Source organism: Tachyglossus aculeatus, chromosome 11, assembly GCF_015852505.1.
Source record: "Tachyglossus aculeatus isolate mTacAcu1 chromosome 11, mTacAcu1.pri, whole genome shotgun sequence".
Lineage (NCBI taxonomy): Eukaryota > Metazoa > Chordata > Mammalia > Monotremata > Tachyglossidae > Tachyglossus > Tachyglossus aculeatus.
The window spans coordinates 37,747,868-37,773,233 of NC_052076.1; the positions used below are offsets into that span (position 1 = coordinate 37,747,868).

The following is a 25,366-nucleotide window of genomic DNA, read 5'->3' on the forward strand; positions in this document are numbered from 1 at the left end:
CCCACCGCCCCGGAGCGCCAGGCCTGCCCCGCCCTGCGATTGGTCAGCCGGAGCCCGGCCCGGCCCCCATCTGACGTCCCATTGGCTGGAGGGAGTGTCCATCAGGGGGAGGGGGGTGAGAGTGCTGCTCACAGAGCCGAAGTCCCGGCAGCCTTTGCGCCCCGCCTGTCACGTCCGGTCGGGCGGCCTAGTGGGTGGCGCGGCCGGGGGTGGGCAGCAGTGGCGGCAGTCGGTGAGTCTTTTTCAATCAATCAATCAATCGTATTTATTGAGCGCTTACTGTGTGCAGAGCACTGGACTAAGCGCTTGGGAAGGACAAGTTGGCAACATCTAGAGACGGTCCCTACCCAACAGCGGGCTTACAGTGTAGAAGGGGGAGACAGAGAACAAAACCAAACAGACTAACACAATAAAATAAGTAGAGTAGATAGGTACGGATGAATGGGTGACTAAGCGCTCGGGAAGTCCAAGTTGGCAACATCTAGAAGCGGTTATTCATTCATTCAGTCGTATTTATTGAGCTTTTACTGTGTGCAGAGCACTGGACTTAGTGCTTGGGAAATCCAAGTTGGCAACATCTGGAGACGGTCATTCATTCATTCATTCAATCGTCTTTATTGAGCGATTACTGTGGGCAGAGCACTGGACTAAGCGCTTGGGAAGTCCAAGTTGGCAACATCTAGAGGCGGTCATTCATTCATTCAATCGTATTTATTGAGCGTTTACTGTGTGCGGAGCACTGGACTAAGCGCTTGGGAAGTCCAAGTTGGCAACATCTAGAGGCGGGCATTTATTCATTCATTCAGTCGTCTTTATTGAGCGCTCACTGTGTGCGGAGCACTGGACTAAGCGCTTGGGAAGTCCAAGTTGGCAACATCTAGAGGCGGCTGTTCATAAATTCATTGTCGTATTTATTGAGCGCTTACAGTGTGCAGAGCACTGGACTAAGCGCTTGGGAAGTCCAAGTTGGCAACATCTAGAGGCGGTTATTCATTCATTCAGTCAGTCGTCTTTATTGAGCGCTTACTGTGTGCAGAGCACTGGACTAAGCGCTTGGGAAGTACAAGTTGGCAACATCTAGAGGCGGTCATTCATATATTCAGTCATCTTTATTGAGCGCTTACTGCGTGCAGAGCACTGGACTAAGCGCTTGGGAAGTCCAAGTTGGCAACATCTAAAGGCGGTCATTCGTTCATTCAATCGTCTTTATTGAGCGCTTACTGTGTGCAGAGCACTGGACTAAGCGCTTGGGAAGTCCAAGTTGGCAACATCTAGAGGTGGTCATTCATTCAATCGTATTTATTGAGCGCTTACTGTGTGCGGAGCACTGGACTAAGCGCTTGGGAAGTCCAAGTTGGCAACATCTAGAGGTGGTCATTCATTCAATCGTATTTATTGAGCGCTTACTGTGTGCGGAGCACTGGACTAAGCGCTTGGGAAGTCCCAAGTTGGCAACATCTAGAGGCGGTCATTCATTCAGTTGTATTTATTGAGCCCTTACTGTGTGCGGAGCACTGGACTAAGCACTTGGGAAGTCCCAAGTTGGCAACATCTAGAGGCAGTCATTCATTCAGTCGTATTTATTGAGCGCTTACTGTGTGCGGAGCGCTGGACTAAGCGCTTGGGAAGTCCAAGTTGTCAATATACAGAGCGCACTGTTGGGTAGGGACCGTCTGTATATGTTGCTAACTTGGACTTCCCAAGTGCTTAGTCCAGTGCCCCGCACACAGTAAGCGCTCATTAAATACGATTGGATGAATGAATGAATGTAGAGACGGTCCCTACCCATTCATTCATTCATTCAATCGTCTTTATTGAGCGCTTACTGTGTGCGGAGCACTGGACTAAGTGCGTGGGAAGTCCAAGTTGGCAACATCTAGAGGCGGTCGTTCGTTCATTCAATCGTATTTATTGAGCGCTTACTGTGTGCAGAGCACTGGACTAAGTGCTTGGGAAGTCCAAGTTGGCAACATCTAGAGGCGGTCATTCATTCATTCAGTCGTCTTTATTGAGCGCTTACTGTGTGCAGAGCACTGGACTAAGCGCTTGGGAAGTTCAAGTTGGCAACATCTAAAGGCGGTCATTCGTTCATTCAATCGTCTTTATTGAGCGCTTACTGTGTGCAGAGCACTGGACTAAGCGCTTGGGAAGTCCCAAGTTGGCAACATCTAGAGGTGGTCATTCATTCAATCGTATTTATTGAGCGCTTACTGTGTGCGGAGCACTGGACTAAGCGCTTGGGAAGTCCCAAGTTGGCAACATCTAGAGGCGGTCATTCATTCAGTTGTATTTATTGAGCCCTTACTTTGTGCGGAGCACTGGACTAAGCACTTGGGAAGTCCCAAGTTGGCAACATCTAGAGGCAGTCATTCATTCATTCGTATTTATTGAGCGCTTACTGTGTGCGGAGCGCTGGACTAAGCGCTTGGGAAGTCCAAGTTGTCAATATACAGAGCGCACTGTTGGGTAGGGACCGTCTGTATATGTTGCTAACTTGGACTTCCCAAGTGCTTAGTCCAGTGCCCCGCACACAGTAAGCGCTCATTAAATACGATTGGATGAATGAATGAATGTAGAGACGGTCCCTACCCATTCATTCATTCATTCAATCGTCTTTATTGAGCACTTACTGTGTGCGGAGCACTGGACTAAGTGCGTGGGAAGTCCAAGTTGGCAACATCTAGAGGCGGTCGTTCGTTCATTCAATCGTATTTATTGAGCGCTTACTGTGTGCAGAGCACTGGACTAAGTGCTTGGGAAGTCCAAGTTGGCAACATCTAGAGGCGGTCATTCATTCATTCAGTCGTCTTTATTGAGCGCTTACTGTGTGCAGAGCACTGGACTAAGCGCTTGGGAAGTTCAAGTTGGCAACATCTAGAGGCGGTCATTCATTCATTCAATCGTATTTATTGAGCGCTTACTGTGTGCAGAGCACTGGACTAAGCGCTTGGGAAGTCCCAAGTTGGCAACATCTAGAGGTGGTCATTCATTCAGTTATATTTATTGAGCGCTTACTGTGTGCGGAGCACTGGACTAAGCGCTTGGGAAGTCACAAGTTGGCAACATCTAGAGGCAGTCATTCATTCAGTCGTATTTATTGAGCGCTTACTGTGTGCGGAGCGCTGGACTAAGCGCTTGGGAAGTCCAAGTTGGCAACAGAGAGAGCGCACTGTTGGGTAGGGACCGTCTCTATATGTTGCTAACTTGGACTACCCAAGCGCTTAGTCCAGTGCTCTGCACACAGTAAGCGCTCATTAAATACGATTGGATGAATGAATGAATATAGAGATGGTCCCTACCCAACAGCGGGCTCACAGTCTAGAAGCCCTATTAGTCATTCATTCATTCATTCAGTCGTCTTTATTGAGAGCTTATTGTGTGCAGAGCACTGGACTAAGCGCTTGGGAAGTCCAAGTTGGCAACATAGACGGTCCCTTCCCAACAGCAGGCTCACAGTCTAGAGGGGGGAGACAGACGACTAAAATAAAACATATTAACAAAATAAAATAAATAGAATAAATATAGTCCTAAGCCCCACAGTCTTCTCCCTACAGGGAGAAGCAGCGTGGCTTAGTGGAAAGAGCCCGGGCTTTGAAGTCAGAGGTCATGAGTTCAAATCCCGGCTCCGCCAATTGTCAGCTGTGTGACTTTGGGCAAGTCACTTCACTTCTCTGGGCCTCAGTGTCCTCATCTGTAAAATGGGGATTAAGACTGTGAGCCTCATGTGGGCTGATCACCTGATCACCTTGTAACCTCCACAGCGCTTAGAACAGTGCTTTGCACGTAGTAAGCGCTTAATAAATGCCATTATTATTATTCCCCCTTCTAGACTGTGAGCCCACTGTTGGGTAGGGACTGTCTCTATATGTTGCCAACTTGTACTTCCCAAGCCTTTAGTCCAGTGCTCTGCACACAGTAAGCGCTCAATAAATACAAATGAATGAATGAATGCACACAGTAAGCGCTCAATAAATATGATTGAATGAATGAATGAATACTGAGAGCTCACCTCCTCTAGGAGGCTTTCCCAGACTGAGCCCCCTCCTTCCTCTCCCCCTCCTCCCCCGCCTTACCTCCTTCCCCTCCCCACAGCACCTGTATATATATGTATATATGTTTGTACATATTTATTACTCTATTTATTTTACTTGTACATATCTATTCTATTTATTTTATTTTGTTAGTATGTTTGGTTTTGTTCTCTGTCTCCCCCTTCTAGACTGTGAGCCCACTGTTGGGTAGGAACCGTCTCTAGATGTTGCCAACTTGGACTTCCCAAGTGCTTAGATATGTTTGTACAGATTTATTACTCTATTTTATTTGTACATATTTACTATTCTGTTTATTTTATGTGGTTAATATGTTTTGTTGTCTGTCTCGCCCTTCTAGACTGTGAGCCCACTGTTGGGTAGGGACCGTCTCTATATGTTGCCAACTTGTACTTCCCAAGCGCTTAGTACAGTGCTGTGCACACAGTAAGCGCTCAATAAATACGATTGAATGAATGAATGAATGCTGGGCGGCACGAGTGTCCCTGCCCCGACCTTGGGCAATGTGTAGCAAGTTTGAGCCTTGGGAGTCCCTTTGGTCCCTCTCTAAAGAGACTAAGGGACTGCCCATTCATTCATTTAGTCGTATTTATTGAGCGCTTCCTGTGTGCAGAGCACTGTACTAAGCGCTTGGGAATAATAATAATGGTATTTATTAAGCGCTTACTATGTGCAAAGCACCGTTCTAAGCGCTGGGGAGGTTACAAGGTGATCAGGTTGTCCCACGGGGGGCTCACAGCCTTAATCCCCATTTTACAGATGAGGTTGCTGAGGCCCAGAGAAGTGAAGTGACTTGCCCAAAATCACACAGCTGACAATTGGCGGAGTCAGGATTTGAACCCATGACCTCTGACTCCAAAGCCCGGGCTCTTTCCACTGAGCAACGCTGCGGAAGTCCAAATCGGACTTCCTCTCCTCGTCCCCCTCTCCATCCCCCCCATCTTACCTCCTTCCCTTCCCCACAGCACCTGTACATATGTATATATGCTTGTACATATTTATTACTCTATTTATTTATTTATTTATTTTACTTGTACATATCTATTCTATTTATTTTATTTTGTTAGTATGTTTGGTCTTGTTCTCTGTCTCCCCCTTTTAGACTGTGAGCCCACTGTTGGGTAGGGACTGTCTCTGTATGTTGCCAATTTGTACTTCCCAAGCGCTTAGTAAAGTGCTCTGCACATAGTAAGCGCTCAATAAATACGATTGATGATGATGATGATGAAGTCGGCAACAGATAGAGACGGTCCGTACCCAACAACGGGCTCACAGGCGAAAAGCAGCGTGGCTCAGTGGAAAGAGCCCGGGCTTGGGAGTCAGAGGTCACGGGCTCTCATCCCAACTCCACCACTTGTCAGCTGGGTGACTTTGGGCAAGTCACTTCACTTCTCTGGGCCTCAGTTACCCATCTGTAAAATGGGGATGAAGACTGTGAGCCCCACGTGGGACAACCGGATCACCTTTTATCTACCCCAGCACTTGGAGCAGTGCTTTGCACATAGTAAGCGCTTAACAAATACCATCATCATCATTATTATTATTAGAAGGGGGAGACAGACAACTCATCAATCAGCGGTATTTCCCGAGGGCTTTGGGTCAAGCGCTTTGTGCTAAGCACTCGAGTGGACATCAGCCCGCAAACACAGGGGTTTGTCCACGACTCTCTGCTCTTAGTAGAGACGCTGGCATTTGATTTGCTGCCGGGAAAGAGCCCGGGCCTGGGAGGGTTTAGTAATAATAATAATAATGATAATTGGCATTTGTTAAGCGCTTACTATGTGCAAAGCACTGTTCTAAGCGCTGGATAACGATGGCATTTATTAAGCACTTACTATGTGCACATAGTAAGTATATATGTATATGTATGTATGTTTGTGTATTTGTATATATGTTTGTACATATTTATTACTCTATTTATTTATTTATTTTATTTGTACATATCTATTCTATTTATTTTATTTTGTTAGTATGTTTGGTTTTGTTCTCTGCCTCCCCCTTTTAGACTGTGAGCCCACTGTTGGGTAGGGACTGTCTCTATATGTTGCCAACTTGTACTTCCCAAGCGCTTAGTACAGTGCTCTGCACATAGTAAAGTGCTCAATAAATACGATTGATGATGATGATGATGATGCACAGGGTGATCAGGTTGTCCCACGTGGGGCTCACAGTCTTAATCCCCATTTTACAGATGAGGTAACTGAGGCCCAGAGAAGTGAAGTGACTCGCCCAAGATCACACAGCAGACATGTGGTGGAGTCGGGATTCGAACCCATGACCTCTGACTCCAAAGCCCGTGCTCTTTCCACTGAGCCACGCTGCTCAATAAATGCAATTGAATGAGTGAATGAATGTCTGGGTTCTAATCCTGGCTCCGCCGCTTTTCTGCTGTGCGATTTTGGGCAACTCGCTTCATTCATTCATTCAGTCGTATTTATTGAGCGCTTACGGTGTGCAGAACACTGTACTAAGCGCTTGGGAAGTACAAGTCGGCAACATCTAGAGACGGTCCCTACCCAACAGCGGGCTCACGGTCTAGAAGGGGGAGACAGACGACAAAACAAAACATGGAGACAGGTGTCAAAATCATCAGAACAAATAGAATTAAAGCTCTGTGCACATCATTAACAAAACAGAATAGCAAATATGTACAAGTAAAATAAATAGAGTAAAAAATCTGTACAAATATATATACAAGTGCAAGTAAAATAAATAGAGTAAAAAATCTGTACAAATGTATATACAAGTGCTGTGGGGAGGGGAAGGAGGTACAGCGGAGGGGATGGGGAGGAGGAGAGGAAAAAAGGGGTTCAGTTTGGGAAGGCCTCCCGGAGGAGGTGAGCCCTCAGTAGGGCCTTGAAGGGAGGAAGAGAGCTAGCTTGGCGGATGGGCAGAGGGATTGATTATCGAGAAGCAGCGTGGCTCAGTGGAAAGAGCCCGGGCTTTGGAGTCAGAGGTCATGGGTTCAAATCCCGGCTCCGCCAATCGCCAGCTGTGTGACTTTGGGCAAGTCACTTCACTTCTCGGTGCCTCAGTTCCCTCATCTGTAAAAAGGGGATTAAGACTGTGAGCCCCCCTGGGACAACCTGATCACCTTGTAACCTCCCTAGCGCTTAGAACAGTGCTTTGCACGTAGTAAGCGCTTAATAAATGCCATCATTATTATTATTATTGGGGGCATTCCAGGCCCGGGGGAGGATGTGGGCCGGGGGTCGATGGCGGGACGGGCGAGAACGAGGTACGGTGAGGAGATCAGCGGCGGAGGAGCGGAGGGTGCGGGCTGGGCCGGAGAAGGAGAGAAGGGAGGGGAGGTAGGAGGGGGCGAGGGGATGGATGGACAGCCTTGAAGCCCAGGGTGAGGAGTTTCTGCCTGATGCGTAGGTTGATTGGTAGCCACTGGAGATTTTTGAGGAGGGGAGTAACATGCCCAGACCGTTTCTGCACAAAGATAATCCAGGCAGCAGAGTGAACTATAGACTGAAGTGGGGAGAAGACAAGCTTCACTCGTCTATGCCCCAGTTACCTCATCTGTAAAATGAGGATCAAGTTTGTCAGCCCTCGAGGGACAGGAGCTGTGCTCAACCTGATTAACTTGAGCGTGGCGCGGTGGAGAGAGCACGGGCTTGGGAGTCAGGTCATGGGTTCAGATCCTGGCTCCGCCACTTAGCTGTGTGCCTTTGGGCAAGTCACTTAACTTCTCTGGGCCTCAGTTCCCTCATCTGTTAAAATGGGGATTAAGACTGTGAGCCGCACATGGGACAACCTGATCACCTTGTAACCTCCCCAGCGCTTAGAACAGTGCTTTGCACATAGTAAGCGCTTAATAAATGCCATCATTATTATTATTATTATTGTAACCTCCCCAGCGCTTAGTGCTTTGCACATAGTAAGTGCTTAATAAACGCCATTATTATTATTATTGTAACCTCCCCAGCGCTTAGAACAGTGCTTTGCACATAGTAAGCGCTTAATAAATGCCATTATTATTATTATTATTATTGTAACCTTCCCAGCGCTTAGAACAGTGCTTTGCACATAGTAAGTGCTTAATAAACGCCATCATTATTATTATTATTATTGTAACCTCCCCAGCGCTTAGAACAGTGCTTTGCACATATTAAGCGCTTAATAAATGCCATCATTACTTGTATATATTTGTACAGAGATACTACTCTATTTTACTTGTACATATTTACTATTCTATTTATTTTGTTAATGATGTGCATATAGCTGTAATTCTATTTGTTCTGATGATTTTGACAGCTGTCTACATGGTTTTTTCTATTGCCTGTCTCCCCCTTCTAGACTGTGAGCCCAATGTGGGGTAGGAACCGTCTTTATATGTTGCCAACGTGTACTTCCCAAGCGCTTAGTACAGTGCTCTGCACATAGTAAGCGCTCAATAAATACGACTGATGATGATGATATAGCTATAATTCTATTTGTTCTGATGATTTTGACACCTGTCTACATGTTTTGTTCTATTGCCTGTCTCCCCCCTTCTAGACTGTGAGCCCAATGTGGGGTAGGAACCGTCTTTATATGTTGCCGACGTGTACTTCCCAAGCGCTTAGTACAGTGCTCTGCACATAGTAAGCGCTCAATAAATACGACTGATGATGATGATGTAGCTATAATTCTATTTGTTCTGATGATTTTGACACCTGTCTACATGTTTTGTTCTATTGCCTGTCTCCCCCCCTTCTAGACTGTGAGCCCAGTGTGGGGTAGGAACCGTCTTTATATGTTGCCGACGTGTACTTCCCAAGCGCTTAGTACAGTGCTCTGCACACAGTAAGCGCTCAATAAATACAATTGAATGAATTAAAGAATGAATGAATAAATGCCATCATTATTATTATTATTATCCCAGCACTTGGTACAATGCCTGGCACCTAGTAATCCTGTAACACAATCAATCAATCAATCGTATTTATTGAGCGCTTACTATGTGCAGAGCACTGTACTAAACAAATACCATCAAGAAATCCATCCTGTAAGAGCAGAGGCTAATCCTGGCCCCGCCACTTGTCTGCTGTGTTACCTTGGGCAGGTCACTTCACTTCTCTGTGCCTCTGTTACCTCGTCTGCAAAATGGGTAATGACACTGAGCCCCACGTGGGACGGGGGCTGTGACCAACCCGATCTGCTTGTGTCCACCCCAGCGCTTAGTACAGTGCCTGGCACGTAGTAAGTGCTTAACCATTACCAAAATTATTATTAGCATTTATTGAGTGTCCATATGCCTGAGGAAAATAAATACGATTGAATAGGCAACGCACTGTCCTAAGTGGTTGCTAAATTGCTTGTAACCACCCCAGCGTGTAGCCTAGTTCCTGGCACATGGTAAGCACTTAGCAAATATCGCAATTATTACTGTTAATAACTAGTGGGGAGTCGAAGAAAATCAGGCAGTTCTCAGAGTTTAAGTATTCAACGATAAAAGATCTTTATGGATGTGAATGCTGAGCAAAGGACAAAAGATAATTGGTCTAACTTTAAACAGGAAAAGATTATTAGACACTCAGGAAGTGTGTGAGATTCTGGATTTTATCAGTCGAATAATAATAATAATAATGGCATTTATTAAGCGCTTACTATGTGCAAAGCACTGTTCTAAGCGCTGGGGGGGATACAAGGTGATCAGGTTGTCCCATGGGGGGCTCACAATCTTAATCCCCATTTTACAGATGAGGTAACTGAGGCACAGAGAAGTTAAGTGACTTGCCCAAAGTCACACAGCCGGTAAGTGGCGGAGCCGGGATTCGAACCCATGACCAGCAGTGTACTTAGTACACTCAGTACTAATTACCGAGAAGAAGCGTGGCCTAATGGAACATGAGCCCGGGAGTCAGTAGATCGTGGGTTCTAATCCTGACTCTACCACTTGTCTGCTGTGTGATCTTGGGCAAATCATTTCTCCAGGCCTCAATTCTCTCCTCTGTAAAATGGGATTAAGACGAGCCCTATGTGGGACAGGGACTGTGTCCAACCCAATTTTCCGGTATCTACCCCAGCACTTAGAACAGTGCCTGGCACATAGTAAGCACTTAATACATGTTATTATTATTATTATTATTATTATGTGCTGGGAAAGTGCAATAGAGTTAGGGAACTAATTGCCCTCAGGGACTTTACAAACTAGAAGGGGTGAGAGACGCTAAAGTAATTTACAGGTATGGGGAAAGGGAGTATCCATAAGAGTTAATGCTTAAGTTATCTGGAAAGGAGTGGCTCTTCTCAAACAAAGTAAGGAAAAAGGGACAAGGACTCAAAAGAGAAAGCAACACCAGGTGCTGCAAGCATCGAACATGACAACAGAGCAAGGGACAGCCCTTTTGTGGCCGGGGATGTGGGTCCTGTCTTTGGCCTTCAGCCACACAGCCTCTCAGCTACATTTCATTCTCAGCAGTGTCTTCTTCGATTACGAAGGACGACTATGTGTACTGTTTAATAGGAATGTAAGATACTTGCATGGTGCCTCTCAGAGAAATTTAAGAACAAAGGAGAAAGCCATATGTCAGAGATCTGAACCATCTGATTTTCTTCTCAGCCGTACGTTTTTATGAAAGGCAGGGTCGGCACTGTATCCTCCCAAAGTTGGAGAATAGGGAGGAAAAGTGAGAGAATGAAATAAAAGTGAGTTTTTCTTACTGTCTTCTCCCAAGGACTTTCCTCTTCTCCTGTAATTCTCTCCATCTAGATTGTTTTGTTTTTTTTCCCTGAGAAAACCAGCAATTCAAGCTGTGGAATGAATGTCTTGCCTGACTTCTCAATTGGCTTGTTTTAAAAGAGGTGATAAATTAAATAATAATAATAACAATGATATTTGTTTAAGCGCTTACTATTCTTACTGTCTTCTCTCAAGGGCTTTCCTCTTCTCCTGTAATTCTCTCCATCTAGATTGTTTTGTTTTTTTTTTCCCTGAGAAAACCAGCAATTCAAACTGTGGAATGAATGTCTTACCTGACTTCTCAATTGGCTTGTTTTAAAAGAGGTGATAAATTAAATAATAATAATAATAATGATATTTGTTAAGCGCTTACTATGTGCAAAGCACTGTTCTAAGCGCTGGAGGGGGATACAAGGTAATCACATTGTCCCACGTGGGGCTCACAGTCTTAATCCCCATTTTGCAGATGAAGGAATTGAGGGCCAGTGAAGTGACTTGCCCAGAGTCACACAGCTGACAAGTGGCAGAGCCCACTGTTGGGTAGGGACTGTCTCTCTATGTTGCCAACTTGTACTTCCCAAGCGCTTAGTACAGTGCTCTGCACACAGTAAGCACTCAATAAATGCGATTGATTGCTTGATTGATTAGAACCCATAATCTCTAACTCCCAAGCCCGTGCTTTTCCCACTGAGCCACGCTGAGTTCCCAATTTGCAGTATTTGGCCTTTGCCCAACGTGTGAAAGGATGTGTGGGTGTCAGAAGGCCGCCCACTCTCCATAATTCCCTTTTCTCCCTCCTCCCCTGCCAATACACACTGTAGCTGCTGTGGCTTTTGAAAGCTCTTAGAGTAGGTGAATGAAGCGAATAAAGTGCCAGTAGAGATCAGGCGATCCCTCAAAGCCGCAGTGATGAAAGACAACTGGACTGCTAATTTTGCTTTAATGTTGCCGCTGCTCTCTTTTCTAGCACTTCCCTCAAAACCTCTCGATCCCCAGAGGCCTCATGAGAGGTTGTAAAAAGGAGGCAGAGACTAGAATCCCCAGAGATATTGGGAGGGGCATCATAACCCTCAAATGCCTTATGTCAGCATAAGCCAGTACAAGTCAGTACAAGTACCAACTTGTACTTCCCAAGCGCTTAGTACAGTGCTCTGCACACAGTAAGCGCTCAATAAATACAATTGATGATGATGATGATGATGTTGTCAGCAATTGAAGTCCCTCTGCTATCTTTCTGTTGTTCCTCCAAACCCGCCTTGTCTGGCCCTCCCTTTTTGAGGACTCAGTGAATGTAGCCATTGAATGTACCTCCTTGAATGTAACCATTTTGCATGATTCACAAAAGCAGAGTTAATGCTTCCTGACTCTCTCAATTTGCACCTAATATATTCCCTGAATCCAGTGGACTTACTGCTATAAGTGATGCAGCCTGCGTCTGATTGACAATGAGAAACAGTTCCCAATTCATCTGCCCTTAATTGCTCTATCTCCCTAACAAGCCCCGAAACAGGCTGTTGTGCATTTTTTTTGTGTGTGTACTTCATTCCGCTCAGAGCTAACTTTCTTTGTCCCCTCACCCTGACAGGAAGCGATGTCAGAACTTAGTGATGAAGCGAGTGAATCGGAGCTGCTGAACTGCAGTTTATCCATGTGGCACGGGGCTGGTTCCTTAGTCTGCCGAGAGGAATTAGATGTTCCCCTGGACCTTCACACGGCTTCTTCAATTGGCCAGTACGAGGTGGTGAAAGATTGCATTCAGCGGTAAGTGAACCGGGGAAGAGTTTATTCTTTAGTCAATCAATGGTATTTACTAAGCACTTACTATGTGCAGAGCTCGTTGTGGGCAGGGATGTGTCTGTTGTTATATTGAACTCTCCCAAGCTCTTACTACAGTACTTTGCACACAGTAAATGCTCAATAAATGTGATTGAATGAATGAGTGAGCATACAGTAAAATTATCAGACACATTCCCAGCCTTAATGAGTTTACACGCTCTCTTGCTGGTGGACTTTTTCCACCTTTCTCGCTAGCCACTTAACCAAGGCAAGAGTCATTGCTGTTTATACCCAGATAAGTAGCAAAGGACCCTGATTTGATGTATTTGTTCATCACTGGTTAGTCCTGCCCAAGAAAGGATGCCTCACCCTCCACTCTAAAAGATGTCAGCCAGTCAGGTGGTCTCCACCATAAGTTAAAGCACCTGTCCCCTTTTTGATCAATTAATCAATCAATCAATTGTATTTATTGAGCGCTTACTGTGTGCAGAGCACTGTACTAAGCGCTTGGGAAGTACAAGTTGGCAACATATAGAGACAGTCCCTACCCAACAGTGGGCTCACAGTCTAAAAGGGGGAGACAGAGAACAAAACCAAACATACTAACAAAATAAAATAAATAGAATAGATACGTACAAGTAAAATAAATAGAGTAATAAATATGTACAAACACATATACATATATACAGGTGCTGTGGGGAAGCGTTTAACAGATACCACAATTATTAATATGCTTATTAGTACATCCACACATGTACATGTACATGTACACATGTACATTCGTTTGATCAAACGAAGGTCCGTTTTTGCCAGTGAAGCTAAGTTGAACATTGAGTGTCTCCACACTCCATTCTTCTGTTGGCCTAGTCGCAGGATTAGGGCCCTGTCCTTATCTATTCGTGGTTTAGTTGCCATCGGGACCAGTTGGTTCCATAAATTATTGTGGGCAGTCGATTGAGGTGGTCACAGGTCTCTGCCTTAGGTTGAGTCAATGGCCTGAAGCCTCAGTCTGACTCTCTGATTCTTCCCAGCTGTCCTGACGTACTTCTGCTTTTCTGTATCCATTCAGAAGTGTCTTTTGCCCTGAGATACCACCGTACTGTCCGCGATTTGGCCATGAAAATTCTGTGGACTGTCCAAAATAAAAGACAAAATAAAGTGCCTGCCTTTTGCCCCTTATCTCACTTCAAATAGTGTATTTGATGTAATGATTTGAACATGGTTATTTAAGAGGAGTGGCTTTTTTATGGGAGAATCTAAGAATATCAGCTAGGCTTTTGGAACAATTGGAGAAATTGCCAACATTTGTGAAACTCATGAAACACAATAAAAGCAATCTTTTTGTGACATTTTAAATATTCAGAATAATTTTTGACTCTTTACCCAGTTATGAGGTCTCATGCTCTTTTTTTGTCTCTGAAACTTCCTTGGCTTTTGAGCTTTCTAAACTTGGAGGGTGAGTATTGTAAAGCCAATGTATCAAACATTGGTGTTTCCCTCAACACCAAAAAAGAAAGGAGCGATAGTGTTCTAAAGTAGTATTTCCTTGCATGTGGTCTGGGGTGGCCCTGGAGGACTTTTTGAGCATCATTAGGACTAGAAATGGGGCTTCTGAGAGAGGCTAGGTGGAGGCAAAGTAAGAAGAAGAATCAATCAATCAATCGTATTTATTGAGCGCTTACTGTGTGCAGAGCACTGTACTAAGCGCTTGGGAAGTACAAGTTGGTAACATATAGAGACAGTCCCTACCCAACAGTGGGCTCACAGTCTAAAAGAAGAGTGGAATATCTATCCTAAAGAAAAAAAGAACAGGCTTGCAGTTTTGTGGCAGAGAAGAACAAAAAAAAGGTAAATCCAGGTCATAGCACTACAAGACTTAATCAGAGAAATTTTAATTAAAATCTTAAAAGGAGGTTTATGAACAACTTTGAAGCCATAGAGGACCTCGGCGGCAAAGGTTTATGAATCACTGCTTCAGGCGTGGAAGCGAGTTTTTCAGTGTTCCAGTTTGCCTCCTTCCAGGAAACACCCCCGTATGTGGCTTTTCTATTTCTCTTCTGTGTGCTTGATCCTTGATACCCCTCCCCCAGTGGGATCATCATCATCAATCGTATTTATTGAGCGCTTACTGTGTGCAGAACACTGTACTAAGCGCTTGGGAAGTACAAATTGGCAACATATAGAGACAGTCCCTACCCAACGGTGGGCTCACAGTCTAAAAGGGGGAGACAAAACCAAACATACTAACAAAATAAAATAGAGTAATAAATATGTACAAACATATATGCATATATACAGGTGCTGTGGGGAAGGGAAGGAGGTAAGACGGGGGGACGGAGAGGGGGACGAGGGGGAGAGGAAGGAAGGGGCTCAGTGTGGGAAGGCCTCCTGGAGGAGGTGAGCTCTCAGTAGGGCCTTGAAGGGAGGAAGAAGGGAGGAAGATTGCTTTGAACAAGTGGGCAAGGAGCTGTTTGCAGGCAGAGTGGCCTTATTCTTAAGGAGTCTGACCGGGCATCTCTCCTCCGCCTTGGATCTGTGCAGGCGAGAGCTGGATCTGGATAAGAAGAACTGTGGTGGTTGGACTCCATTGATGTACGCCTCCTATATTGGCCACGACACTATCGTACACCTGTTGTTGGAGGCAGGGGTGAACGTGAACGTCCCGACGCCTGAGGGGCAGACCCCCCTGATGCTGGCCTCCAGTTGCGGAAATGAGAGTATCGCCTACTTTCTCCTTCAGGTGAGCGACAAACCCCTGCTCTCAGCCACCAGGACAGCAGTAGCCCATTGCCATGGCGAGGTGCCCGCGTTCTCTCGGAACCGCAGCGCAAAGGATCGTCGACCGGCAGCCGATTCAGGAGAGACCCAGCATTAAACTGTCTTCTCTGTTCTCTTGAAGCAAGGAGCCGAGCTAGAAATGAAAGACATTCATGGTTGGACTGCTCTTTTCCACTGTGCAAGCGCTGGCCACCAGCAGATGGTAAAGTTCCTCTTGGACAATGGCGCAAATGCCAACTTAAGGTAGGAAAGGCCAGCAGAGAGAGTTTTATGCTCTGATTTTTAATGGAAAACATAATGCTGTGATCCTCTCCGGGGACAGGGGCTGTGTCCATCCTGATTGTCTTATGTCTGCCCCAGCGCTTAGTACAGTACTTGGCACATAGGAAGAGCTTAACAGATACCATTATAATTATTGGCCCAGCCAAGCAGAAAGGAAATCAAGACAAATACATTGTTACTTCTAAGATGTCTACAGCTACCCCAAGATGTCAGCATTTAATCAGTCATCTTTATTGTGAGCATACTCTGTGTAGATCCCTCTGCTAAGCGCTTGTGAGAGTATGTTAGAGGTAGTAGACATTATCCCTGCCCCCAAGGAGTTTTCAGTTTCTACATGGCTGCTTTCTGTGACTCTCTTAAGATGGTTCCGGAAAATTCCCAACAGAACTTGGGAAAATGACTATTTGGGTGGTGTGCTTATCCTGGAGCCTCAGAATCCAAATATTACTATCATTATTATCGATAATAATTATAATATTATAAGAAGAACTGATGGTAATAATAATAATAATGGTATTTGTTAAGCACTTACTGTGTGCCGGGCACTGTACTAAGCACCGGGGTGGATATAAGCAAATCGGGTTGGAAGCAGTCCCCGTCCCACAAGGGGCTCACGTTCTTAATCCCCATTTTACACACAAGGTAACTGTGGCCCGGAGAAGTGAAGTGACTTTCCCAAGGTCACACAGTAGACAAGTGGTAGACCTGGGATTAGAACCCAGGTCCTTATGATTCCCAGGCCTGTGCTGTATTTACTAGGCCATGCTGCTTCGTATATTTTATTTCCTTTATCTTGGGAATTCCTGCCCTCCTTAAGTAATTTTAGCACCTAATGCCCTTTGAAGTCTTTTTAGGGGGTCCCTAAAAAGACTGTTGCCATATAAGGGGCAGGTTTTCATCTTAGAGAACTCTTGTAATTTGGTTTCTGTCTTCGGAGACTAGCTCATGCAGTCTTTCTTTGCATCCCTTAAAATGCCCCTCCTTGATTGCACCTAGCACACACTGGCTGTCTTCTTTTGCAGGGAACCTACATATGGTTTTACTCCTCTGATGGAAGCAGCTGCTTCTGGCCATGAGATAATTGTGCAGTATCTTCTGAATCACGTAAGTGACCCAACTCATTAGTTTATGGCTTTATTTCGGGGTTGGGGCATCCTGACTCCTCAAGTTAACTCAAATTGACAGTCCTTCTCCCTGCCACCCCCCTAACTGGGTAAAAAACTTGGCATCCACGGCTTGATTTTTTACTTTTAAATAATTTTGGGCATGACTGGCATATGAAAGTCATTTGAAACGTCTGAGCTGATTTACATTAAAGCATTCCAAGAATATGAGCCCGCTGTTGGGTAGGGACCGTCTCTATATGTTGCCAACTTGTACTTCCCAAGCGCTTAGTACAGTGCTCTGCACACAGTAAGCGCTTAATAAATACGATTGAATGAATGAATAAGCAAAATGTGTTGCTCCCTTTCGGGCCTCTCACCCAATCAAGGCCTGGCCAGCTACAGACTGTCTCCCCACCCCAGTAGAGAAACAGCTTTACTTAGGAGCTCAACCCAGATCCTTAAGCAAGAACTTTGCCTGCTGTCTCCCAAATTTCCCAGTAAAGAAATGAATACACCTCATAGAGAACCTTATGTGTATCACAAATGCACACACAAACCTGTAACCTGGCCATGTGCGTCTCCTAAACCTGAGCAGGCAAACTGTACTAAGCTCTGCGTTCTTCAAATGCCGTCGAGTCGTTTCTGACCCATAGCGACTCCATGGACACACCGTCTTCAGAGCGTCCCATCTTCTGTCATAAAGTCATTCTGGTATATATATATCTGTAGATACCTCTGGGGCAGGTACAGGCTGATCAGGTTGGATACCGTCTACGTCTCACCTGGGGCCTAGTCTTAATTGCCATTTTACGGATGAGGCAACTGAGGTCCAGAGGAGTGAAGTGCCTTGCCCAAGGCCACAGACAAGTAGCGGAGTCAGGATTAGAACCCGGGTCCGTCTGATTCCCAGGCCTGTGTTCTTTCCGCTGGGCCATGCTGCTTCTAAATCCATCTGACCTCCTAAAGTGGGCCTCTCCCTGCCCTTTCCTAATGAGCTTTATTCATCCACATTGTTGCTCTGTGTAGGCGGATTGCCTCCACACAGCTCCTTCGCAGTAGCCAAACAACCGTTGATGTGAAACTCTGGATTCATCCCAAGTTTCCTTACGTTTCTGGGCTTAAGAAGTCAATCATTCTTGGACAGCTGGTGGTTAAGATTATATATTTACTCCTAGCAGAACCCTCTGATCTCGATTACTGAAAATGTAATCAGAAGTGATCTTTTGAGGCGGAAGGTTTGCAGTTTGAGGCTCAGCTAGGAGAGATTCCTGTAAGCTTAGCAGTCGTTCTATGTGAGTTCCTTGTGGGCAGGGAACAGATGTACCGATTCTCCAGCATTATACTCTCCCAAGAGCTTAGTAAAGTGCTCTGCATGGCGTAAGCACTCAGTAAATACTATCGATTGACCAGTTGACTGATATTTTTGCCCCAGGGCTGGTCCTTTAAAGCTTGGAAATTCCTTGAGGGTGGAACAGCCTTCTCCTTGTGCGGTATAGGAAGGTAAGGACTGTCCGCTGTCCCTGGCCAGGAGAGCGGGAGTGGGAGACTAGGGGTCAGATGAGATCCAATGTTAGGCGGATTGCAATTAGCTATTTTAAAGGGGCTGTGCTATGCCCTGCACACGACTAGCTGTATATATATATATATGTTTGTACATATTTATTACTCTATTTATTTATTTTACTTGTACATATCTATTCTATTTTACTTTGTTAGTATGTTTGGTTTTGTTCTCTGTCTCCCCCTTTTAGACTGTGAGCCCACTGTTGGGTAGGGACTGTCTCTGTATGTTGCCAATTTGTACTTCCCAAGCGCTTAGTACAGTGCTCTGCACATAGTAAGTGCTCAATAAATACGATTGATTGGTTGATTGACTAGCTGCTGGAGGGGTGACTGAGGAGGAAGTTCCCTCGAGGAGTCCCCCAGGAATGTACTGGAAACTTGGAGCTGTTTTTCCAACAAGTAATCCAAGTGAAACATTAACCCAGTGGAAAGCATTGAACGGGAAGGGGAGCAGCACCACAAGAATCCCCTGATTCTTTAACCAGGATCTCCCTCCCTAAAGCCCAGTACCCTGGTTTGAAGGTTCTCAGTAAAACCCCACCTACTGAAGTGTCTTTCCCATCTCAGCTTTCAGTGAAGAAAACCGCTGGAGCCTGCAAGCGCCTGCCTCAATTGGATTCATTCACTCAATCTTTCAGTTGTTTTTATTGAGCACGCACTGTGCACGGAGCACCACGCTAAGAGCTTGGGAGAGTACAATGCAACAATAAACGGACACATTCCCTGCCCACAGCGAGCAGTCATTCATTCAATCATATTTATTGAGTGCTTACTCTTTGCAGAGCACTGCACTAAGCACTTGGGAGAGGACGATATAACAGTGAACACACACACAACCCACAACGAGCTTACAGTCTAGAGGGAGGCTTGAGTTGGAGTCGATAGTCCTCCCGCAGAAGATTGGCCCAGGAAATCTTAAAGAGGAGAGACTAGTTGGGTCATGGAAGGTTAAAGTCTTTATTGCATTCTTTCAAGAGTGGACTGAAACCATATACTTTCAGTTGAAATGAAAACAATTACCTATACAAGGGAAAAAAACCACATACATACTGTGCATTTAAATCATATATTCTTGTGTGTTCTGTCAATTCTGCCACACCGTATGTGTTCCCTACGTCATGATAGAATTAGGGAATGCTCTTCCAACACCACGCATTTGTGCGAACAGACTGTGATGCAGGGTCGGAAGAAACGGTTTGTGTGCATATCGGTGGCTTTGGATGCAGCCTGAGTGCTACATTGCAAAATTTCTTTAAAGTGAGGTCCTAAAAGAATAATAATAATAACGATGGTATTTCTTAAGCGTTTACTATGTGCAAAGCACTGTTCTAAGCGCTGGGGAGGTTACAAGGTGATCAGCTTGTCCCATGGTGGGCTCACTGTCTTAATCCCCATTTTACAGATGAGGTAACTGGGGCACAGAGAAGTGAAGTGACTCGCCCAAAGTCACGCAGCTGACAATTGGTGGAGCCGGGATTTGAACCCATGACCTCTGACTCCAAAGCCCTTGCTCTTTCTACTGAGCCACGCTGCTTCTCCCCAGTGCTGTGGGGAAACTGACTCTCTGGGTTTATATAGTAGGCACCCAGTTTTTCCATGACAGCTGTTTTTACTACGCATTTTAGCTAGAATGCTGGTAGGGAACACTTTTCCAACAGTGTGTGTAGAATGTGAGGTCAGAATTAAGTGGTGTACATACCTGTGATGCTGGTTGAGGCTTAGTTCTGTAACAGGTTGTCCTTGGTGCTGGGTTCTTCAGGAACATAACCGTAACCCCTCATCCCCCTCTCCATCCCCCCCGTCTTACCTCCTTCCCTTCCCCACAGCACCTGTATATATGTATATATGGTTGTACATATTTATTACTCTATTTATTTATTTATTTATTTATTTTACTTGTACATATCTATCCTATTTATTTTATTTTGTTAGTATGTTTGGTTTTGTTCTCTGTCTCCCCCTTTTAGACTGGGAGCCCACTGTTGGGTAGGGACTGTCTCTAGATGTTGCCAATTTGTACTTCCCAAGCGCTTAGTACAGTGCTCTGCACATAGTAAGCGCTCAATAAATACGATTGATGATGATGATGATGATGATGATTTATATGAGAACTGAGTCTAACTCCAAATCAGGCCGCCTAACCTCCAGCCCAGGTGATCATGAGAACCCAAAACATTGGGTAGCTCTTTTGCCACCAAGATTTGTGGTTCCTCAGCTCAGACGCACTGCTGTTTCGGCTAATAATAATAATCGTAGTTATAATTCATTCAATCGTATTTATTGAGCGCTTGCTGTGTGCAGAGCACCGTACTAAGCACTTGGGGAGTACAAGTTGGCAACATAGACAGCGGGCTCACAGTCTATAATTGCGGTATTTGGTAAGCACTATGTGCCAGGCACTGTACTACGCGCCGGGGTGGATACAAGCAAATCAGGTTGGACACAGTCTCTGTCCCATATGGGGCTCACAGTCTGAATCTCCATTTTATGGATGAGGGAACTGAAGCACAGAGCAGTGAAGTGTCTTGCCCAAAGTCACACAGCAGACAAGTGGCGAAGCTGGGATTAGAACCCGTGACCTTCTGCTTCCAGGCCCATGCTCTGTCCACTGTGCCATGTGGCTTGCCATGCTTGGGGGGGGGGTGTGTGTGTCCCACCCTGAGAACTTGTTGCTTTCATGGCGAGAGCCGTGGCATGGAGCGGGCTGGACATCCCAAGCTCAACCCGGGCCAAACCCTGCTCAGTGCCCTGACACTCGTAGCCAAGGGCAGAAGGCTCAGCGTTTTTGGGCAGTGGGAATCAATCAATCAATCGTATTTATTGAGCGCTTACTGTGTGCAGAGCACTGTACTAAGCGCTCGGGAAGTACAAGTTGGCAACATATAGAGACAGTCCCTTCCCAACAGTGGGCTTACAGTCTAAAAGGGGGAGACAGAGAACAAAACCAAACATACTAACAAAATAAAATAAATAGAATAGATATGTACAGGTAAAATAAATAAATAAATAAATGAGTAATAAATAAGTACAAACATATATACATATATACAGATGCTGTGGGGAAGGGAAGGAGGTAAGATGGGGGGATGGAGAGGGGGACGAGGGGGAGAGGAAGGAAGAGGTCATGGGTAATCCGCAACATGGATGAACCAGTTGAGAGGTGTGCAGTGGGAAGAGAGAAAGAGAGCCCATATACATTCATTCAGTCGTATTTATTGAGCGCTTACTGTGTGCAGAGCACTGTACTAAGCGGTTGGGAAGTACAGGTTGGCAACAGATAGAGACGGTCCCTACCCAACAACGGGCTCACAGTCTAGAAGGGGGAGACAGACAACAAAACAAAATGTATTAACAAAATAAAATAAAGAGAATAGTAAATATGTACAAGTAAAATAGAGCAATAAATCTGTACAAACATATATACAGGTGCTGTGGGGAGGGGAAGGAGGTAGGGTGGCGAGAACGAGGCACGGTGGCGAGAACGAGGCACGGTGAGGAGATTAGCGGCAGAGGAGCGGAGGGTGCAGGCTGGGCTGGAGAAGGAAAGAAGGGAGGTGAGGTAGGAGGGGGCGAGGGGATGGACAGCTTTGAAGCCGAGAGTGAGGAGTTTTTGCCCGATGCGTAGGTTGACTGGTAGCCACTGGAGATCTTTGAGGAGGGGAGTAACATGCCCAGAGTGTTTCTGCACAAAGATGATCCGGGCAGCAGCGTGAAGTATAGATTGAAGTGGGGCGAGACAGGAGGATGGGAGATCAGAGAGGAGGCTGATCCAGTAATCCAGTCGGGATAGGATGAGAGATTGAACCAGCAGGGTAGCGGTTTGGATGGAGAGGAAAGGGCGGATCTTGGCGATGTTGCGGAGGTGAGACCGGCAGTTTTTGGTGACGGATTGGATGTGAGGGGTGAACGAGAGGGCAGAGTCGAGGATGACACCAAGGTTGCGGGCTTGTGAGACCGAGGCATATGCGGTACCTGCCTTGGTGGTTTCAGAGTAAGGTCTTGTCCTCCTGCATCAGTTGTTCATGGTCCTGGGAGTCAGAGGCCCAAAGTGCTAATCTCAGCTCCGCCGATTTCCCGTGTGTGACTACAGACAAGTCAGTTAACTCCTCTGTGCCTCAGTTTCCTTTGCTGTAAAATGGAGATTCGGTACCTGGTCTCCCTCCTTTTTAGACCGTGAGCCAAATGTGGGACAGGGACCGGGTCTGACCTGATTATCTTGTATCTACCCCAGCGCTCACTACCGGGCCTGGCACCTAATGAGCGTTCAACAGAAACCCCGATTATTAAGCTTATTAGATGTCGGCATTGTCCCTAAAGCCAGTTTGAGGTAGTTTCCTATTAGGAGGCATGTGCTATTCTCCTTCTCCCTGACCCTTCTTTTCTCCTCCATCCCGCCATTCTCAAATCGCCCCTGCTGAGAACCGAGAGGGTGGACGGACTCGTGGCCAGGCCCACCATATTGGTTCTAGACACTTACCACCTCTTCCTGCCTCTTCACTAGGGAGTGAAAGTGGACATAGGGGACTACACCGGAGCCACAGCCCGAGCACTGGCCATGAAATACGGACACATGAAGATAGTGGGGCTGCTAGACGGTCACGCCGCTTCTCTACCCAGGGTCCTCTTTAGGGGCTCAGGTAACTCGGGTAACTTGTGTCAAGCCTGGAAGGGGGGTGAGTCCCAAACGCCCTCTGAGCAACCCCAGGGAAACAGACGGCCTCCCCGCCGGGAATCGGAACTTGAAAGCCAGCAGCAAACCTTGCGCTACGGAGCCGGTGGACTCACCCCCGGAACCCCTCGCGCCCCAGAGGGCTCCAAGCAGCCCTACTACTGCCGTCACCGCCGACAAGCGGAAAACGGAAGCGAAGGTTCGGGAGAAGGGGAATGGGCAGAGGAGCACGATGGGAAGTTGGGCACAAAGTCTTCTGGGTCTCGTTTCTGGCAGTAGGGTTTCTAGGTTTTTATTTTAAAGCAGTCCAGTGACCGGTTAAAGTTACCTTTGCTAGTATTTTTCATCGTCGACCCAGTCTGAGCACCTTCTGTGGGCCAAGCGCCCGGGGCAGAAATAAAGCCAGGAGACCCAGTTGCTGTCCTGAGGGTGCGCGGGAAGCAGCGTGGCGTTGTGGAAAGAGATTCAGAGGACGTGAATTCTAATCCCGGCTCTGCCACCCGTCTGCTGTGTGACCTTGGCAAGCCACTTAACTTCTCTGTGCCTCAGTTACCTCATCTGTAAAATGGGGATTAAGACTGAGCCCTACGCGGGACAACTTGATTACCTTGCATCTATCCCAATGCTTAGAACAGTGCTTGGCATATAGCTTAACAAATTACTATTATTATTATATAGAAAGCTGATGATGCTGTATTGAGTCTTCCATGATACCTCTTACTTATGTGTTGCAGCTGACAAAAGAGACCTGTCTTGGGGGTTCTGTACCTTGTGGGATTTCCTGCTAGTCTACCATAGCTGAATCTGTTACACATTATCTATTGAAGAATCTGAATTTCCCAGTGGCCTGGAAAGGGCCCGTTTGATTAACCCCATGGATTTTTTTTCTAAAGGAAGCAGTGGAGGGCTCTGTTGTCTCTGCCTAAAGTCGACAGTTGGTGATAGGATTAATACACTTAACTTCCTAGCCTCTTGCTGCACTGCAGAGAAAATGCTTGTATCTAAATAGGAAAGGCAAGAAGGGTAACTCGGTGTGTCTAAACTCAGAACTATTTGGCGCTCTGGAGGGCAAAGCAATCCACCGAGGAACAGAATCTAGAAGGCTCATGGTGGCATAAGGGCTGGATGAGAAAAGCTGATTCTGGAAGGAGGGGCAATTTGCAACAGAAATCACAGGTGGCAGAGGCCCTTTCCTCCATTCCGCAAGACAGGTGAGGAGGTCCAGGAACCCTGACATGAGGAGGAAAATCTGCCAACAGGAGCCTGGGAAGAAGCAGCAACTTTCCACAAAGGGCCATCGGATCTTAATTAACTAGAGCAAGGGACACTCGGGATGGGAGGATAGAAGGCCGTGCTGGATTTGAGGGAAAAGGGGGAAGTAAATCATCACATGGGGAGTTGTGATCTGCCCTTCTCTGTCTTGGGGCACCTGTGATCTCAGACGATGGGGCAAGGGGCAGTGGGGTGGGGGGTGGCGGTGTGGCCGTTGTCTGTAGCTTGTTTCTTCATCTAAAGCACTTTCTTAGGGATTCTCCCTGCAGACCGGCCGCCTCGCGAAGAAACCGGCCTCTCGGGGGAAATCCTCACCATTTACTGTGAAATTTAAATCCCTGCACCACCCCCACCCCAGATTCGCCCTCACTTGGGTCGCCCTTGTCCAGGTGATGATTTCTGCTGCAGCCTTCACTTAATGGTGACGGGTTGAGTTGCGTCAAAGCGATAGATCCTCAAAGTCTTTCCGCCCGCCACCCCTCCCTGAGAACTCCTCCAGCCACGTCCTCCCTCCAGCCCTCTCCCACTCAAAGCCCTCAGAGGCTGTCCGAGGTTGGGACCGGGGGCAGTTGGCAGGATGTGGTCAGGATGCCGACTGTGAGCGGCTCCGGGTTGGAGTGAGAGGAGGGGTGGGCTGGAAGAGAGTAGCATGTGCCATTCAAGAGGGCAGAGCTCAGGGTAGGAAGGTTTGAGCTGGAGAGGAAAGGCTGGGAAGACATGGCCTAGTGGGTAGAGCGTGGGATTGGGAGTCAGAAGGACCTGGGTTCTCATCCCAGTTCCGCCACTTATCAGCTGTGTGACCTTGGGCAAAGCACTTCTCTGGGCTTCAGTTACCTCATCTGTGAAATGGGGAATAAGAGTGTGAGCTCCATGTGGGACAGGGACTGTGTCCAACCCGAGTAACTTGTACTTCCCAAGCGCTTAGTACAGTGCTCTGCACACAGTAGGCGCTCAATAAATACGATTGATGATGATAATGATCTACCCCAGTGCTTGGTACGTAGCGCTTAACAAGTACTATTATTATTATTAAAGGTTGGGCAGGGCCCACGAGTGGGTGAATGTGTGGGATTCAGATCCTACAGTCCCTTAAAAGTTCACTTCAAACCCCCAGGGACCACACATTTTCAAAAAAACACTCACTTTAGGGAAAGCTTACCGTATCTTTGTCCTCCAGCGGCAGAAGTTTGGGATTGAG

General features: G+C 46.4%; 1 protein-coding gene across 2 annotated transcripts in view; it reads left to right on the forward strand.

The window, feature by feature from the left end:
- The first annotated feature begins 169 nt into the window (after positions 1–169).
- ANKS3 (ankyrin repeat and sterile alpha motif domain containing 3) overlaps positions 170–25,366 on the forward strand; it is a 45,487-nt gene continuing 20,290 nt past the window's right edge. Inside the window, exons 1-6 of one of the 2 annotated variants that reach the window (XM_038754692.1) lie at positions 170–232; positions 12,308–12,483; positions 15,040–15,238; positions 15,398–15,519; positions 16,581–16,662; positions 22,729–22,864. In XM_038754692.1, coding sequence (XP_038610620.1) covers positions 12,314–12,483; positions 15,040–15,238; positions 15,398–15,519; positions 16,581–16,662; positions 22,729–22,864 — 709 coding nt within the window. In that variant the 5' untranslated portion in view covers positions 170–232; positions 12,308–12,313. Of the gene's footprint in view, positions 233–12,307; positions 12,484–14,408; positions 14,532–15,039; positions 15,239–15,397; positions 15,520–16,580; positions 16,663–22,728; positions 22,865–25,366 lie in introns of those variants that run through there. The other variant, XM_038754693.1, reaches the window with a different exon arrangement.